At 30.3% G+C, this 4236-nt stretch overlaps 1 protein-coding gene across 1 annotated transcript; it reads left to right on the forward strand.

Moving 5' to 3' along the window:
* Positions 1 to 2292: 2292 nt before the first annotated feature.
* Positions 2293 to 2867, forward strand: LOC131647790 (late embryogenesis abundant protein D-34-like). Its single transcript, XM_058917625.1, has one exon. The coding sequence runs from the start codon at positions 2344 to 2346 to the stop codon at positions 2731 to 2733; it is 390 nt and encodes a 129-aa protein (XP_058773608.1). The 5' UTR covers positions 2293 to 2343; the 3' UTR covers positions 2734 to 2867.
* The last annotated feature ends 1369 nt before the right edge of the window (positions 2868 to 4236 follow it).

Here is a 4236-nt window from a genome sequence, read left to right on the forward strand (position 1 = left end):
CTTGAGTGAAAAAAGTGGTCATTGACCTAGAAAATAAATGTGCCAGCACCAAAACACCAGCCAAAAGAACAGAGGCATACTTCACCAGCCAAGAGAGCAATTGTACTCTGCATCTTACAAGAGCACGTATCATCCCCAAGTAATTCTCGGTTTTCCTTATGTGTAGGGTTGGTTTTGCAGCATATATTGATTAAACTGGTTTTGGTTTGAAGCATGTCAGTGGCTTATTTTACGCAAGATGACGTGGTTTAGTATTTTACGCATGTCAGTGGCTTACTTTCTTCCCTTAAATGAATTCTGAAAATTATTATATTTTACTGTCAATAAAAGTTAAGTGTTATAATAATTATTGACAAGCAATCACATATGATGTAATTTCTTGTTAATGTATGGGTGAATGTAACTAGAGATTGCTTCCATATTCCTGCATTTAGAAAACGAACTTAGACTTTAAAGAATGCCAACCTAAGTAAATCACATCAAAGGTTGTCAACTGATATGCAAAGAGACATAACAGTACAAGCTGAATATAATTAAATAGCCACATTGAGAAGCTCACGTGGAACCAGGAACGGGTGGTTCTGAAGCAGAATGAGCTGATCTTTCTTAGTTTTGTTTCTTTTTAATCTCTAGTGATTTGTATTCTGAATGGACTATTGATAACCATGCTTAACCATTACCTAAGTAATAAGGTAGTGAATAAAAGATCTTTCCAAGGTGTCTGTTGCTTCCACTAGACACCTTTTATTTCGGTACAACAGGTATTTTTCCTATTTATAGTGATAGTACTGATTCATAAATCGTTGAAAATATGTTCACTTTTGTTATATTAATTTTCACATTTCATGAAAGAACACTACCTGATTTCAGGTGTTGGTATCATACATTTTCTTCTACACCACATAGCGAACTGAAATGTCTCTAGCAAATATGTTTAGAAAATGTCCATTCTTGATAATATACTTGGTTCCAACTTCCAATGATGTTTGGAGCTTCTGGTAGACACCCATTATTGTGGATTGCATGACTTGTGAACATGAAGAATTTCATGTCAGCTAGTGTTGGTTTTTCAATAGAGTGGGTGCTTTAAAGCAAATGTTGTCAGCTAGTGTCAGTTTTGATTTCTATAGCATCAGAATTGCAAATATAATCTGTGTTAGTGTATAACTAATGTAAGCTTCTTTTAAGTTTTCATGACACAATGTGTAGTCGCTGATGATAGAATTTTAGTTTTAGACTTGGAAAGTATACCCTCCCCATTAATTCATAGCCTTCAATTTCTTCATTTGTATCTTCAATCAAATGATGGTAAAGAATGTAATAACATATAGTTGGATTCAGGTGGGGCATCACATTTTCGTCTTCCATGCTACGAGTATCTTTCATCCAGAATTTTCCAAGATTGAAGAAACTCTAGAAAGCTTATTTTTGGTGATGAAAAGTGAAGATTATATGTTGGATAATCTGGGATTTTGTTCCCATGCAGTACACCATGATGTTCTTTAGATTCCATGCAGTACACCATGATATTCCTTTAGATCCCATCTTTCTTTATTTATTACACAGTCAGCATAAAAAAATATAAATGTGCCTTAGTCAACTACACAGTCAGCATCTGTGGTAATAGGGTGTGGTAAAATTGATGTTTTGATTTTATAAGGGGTAGATAAAAAAAAAACTTCAGGGGGCAAAACCGAATCTCGCCCTAATGACAGAGGGCATTGTATATTTAACCCTTTTTTAAAATAAAAATTAACACAATGATCCACCCTATTGACTAGAAATGTATTTGAGGATCTACTAGGGACAACTTTTCTACTCATCACAAAAAATTAGGTAGTGTACATTCTACCAATCACATTGCATCATTTAGTTTTATCTTATTTAATTAATTATTAAATAATATATTTTTTTGGTTGTTTCCGAGACATTTTACATTGAAGGTAACTTTACCCAACTTTTTAAATTGGGTAGATAAGAATTCACCTAATATTAAATACAAATTTAACATGAAACAATTAATTAAATTAGATAACAAAAAATCTAGTTAAGCCATTGTTTTATAATATAATGCCTTGTGTAGAAACATCTTGACATAGGAAAAAAATAACATGGTGATTGGGAACTTGCATGCATTCACTCCACCTGTCGCTATATGAACAAGCGGTTGTTGTACAACATTGTGCTTCATCGCTTGCAACACATTAGTGTCACCAACCTTCTTATTAATTCTTGCCCTTCGCTACTACTCCATACTATAAATAATCACTTCACATCCAACCAAGCAAATTAAAAAAAAAAATCTAAAGATAAGAACACACATAACTTGTGTTTGAGAACAAAATGAGTCAGGAGAAGCCACGGAGGCCCGAGCAAGAACCGATAAAATACGGCGATGTGTTCAACGTGTCTGGTGAGTTATCATTTCAACCCATTGGACAAAGAGATGCTGCAATTATGCAATCAGCGGAAGACAAAACATTGGGACAGGCTAAAAAAGATGGTGCTGCTTCTCTCATGAATTCCGCGGCCCAGAAAAACGAGGATGATGGTTTCATCGATGATGACATTGCTACAAATATTGCTAGAAAAGAAGGCGTTTCTGTTTCTCAAACTTATGATTCGGGCAAACGTGTCATCACTGAGACACTCGGTGGACAGGTCCTGGGGAAGTTTGTGGAAGATGCGAATGGTGCAAAAGAGACTGCGGATCGGCTTAAGAAAAACAAGTGATGTACACTTTGAGTTCAAAATCAGATGTGTTGTTTTGTTTTATAGGAGTGTGTGAATTTTACCTTTTAGTTTTGTTAAAATGTATTTACCTTTTTCATGACTAAGAGTTTCTCTGGTTGTATGTTATCACTAAATGGTTTTTGTTAGGTATAGGGTCAGTTTGTTTCAGCTTTAAAAAAATGGATTTTTTATGGATTTTTTCTTTCTATTTTTGAAAATAGATTTTCTAAAACCGTTTTTCAAAATATTACAAGTTTTTTTATATTCGTTTTTTCTAAAATGAAACACTAATTTTGACATCTTATAACATAAACATACATAATTGAAGACCAAGACTTAAGTCAAAATCATAATTTTTTTAAAAAGTTGTATTTCAAAAATGTTTTTTATGAAAATAAACATACATAATTGAAGACCAAGACTTAGTCAAAATCATAATTTTTTCAAAAAGTTGTATTTCAAAAATGTTTTTATGAAAATCTATTTAAAATAGCTTCAAAATTAAGTGATTTTTTGAAATTTTGATATCCAAATTTTTTTCCCGTAAATAGATGAAATATCTAAAATCACATTTTAAGAATAACTATTCAAACAAAATTTTCATTTGAAGCTTTTATAAAAAGTTTCTTTGTAAAAATTTTTTTCCCAAAATTTGATAACACTATAAAAATCATTTTTAAAAAAAGCCAAAACAAACGGGCCCATAATTATCCAAAAGTTTACAGTATAATATTTCGTTTTTATTTTCTTTTGCATTATGGTTCTTAGGGTACTGGCCCAAGTATGATTCCCAACTGGAATCAAAGAATGTGTACTTACGCATACGTGTCTTACTTTGAGTGAAATTTGTAGTTTCTTCAATATTAATCCAGTAAATATAGATTTTTTGTTATTATATTTTAATATTATACTCTAATTTTGTTCCGGAGATTTTTAAAATTATTTTTACATATAATTTGCATTACATCATGTTTTATCTCATTTAAATATTATGGGTCCGTTTGATTTGGCTTTTTTTAAAAATGATTTTTATAGTATTACAAAATTTTGTGAAATTTTTTTTTATAAAGAAGCTTTTTATAAAAGCTTCAAATGAAAATTTTGTTTGAATAGTTATTCTTAAAATGTGATTTTAGGTATTTCATCTATTTATGAATAAAAAATTTAGATATCAAAATTTCAAAAAATTACTTAATTTTTAAGCTATTTCAAATAGATTTTCATAAAAATCATTTTTGAAATACAACTTTTTGAAAAAATTGCAATTTTGACAAAGTTTTGGTCTTCAAAAATCTATATTTATCTTATAGGATGTCAAAATTAGTGTTTCATTTTAGATTAGTTTTTCATTTTAGAAAAAACGAATATAAAAAAACTTGTATTATTTTGAAAAACAATTTTGAAAAATCTATTTTAAAAAATACAAAGAAAAAATTCATATTTTTAAAGCTGAAATAAATAGGTCCCATATCTCATGAAAAGTTCATTCCTTTCAAGTTTGTT

Source organism: Vicia villosa, linkage group LG2 (assembly GCF_029867415.1).
Source record: "Vicia villosa cultivar HV-30 ecotype Madison, WI linkage group LG2, Vvil1.0, whole genome shotgun sequence".
Taxonomy (NCBI): Eukaryota; Viridiplantae; Streptophyta; class Magnoliopsida; order Fabales; family Fabaceae; genus Vicia; species Vicia villosa.

Excerpts from the sequence above, each read along its gene's own strand:
- LOC131647790 (XM_058917625.1), top strand. The coding sequence starts at position 2,344 with ATGAGTCAGGAGAAGCCACGGAGGCCCGAGCAAGAACCGATAAAATAC.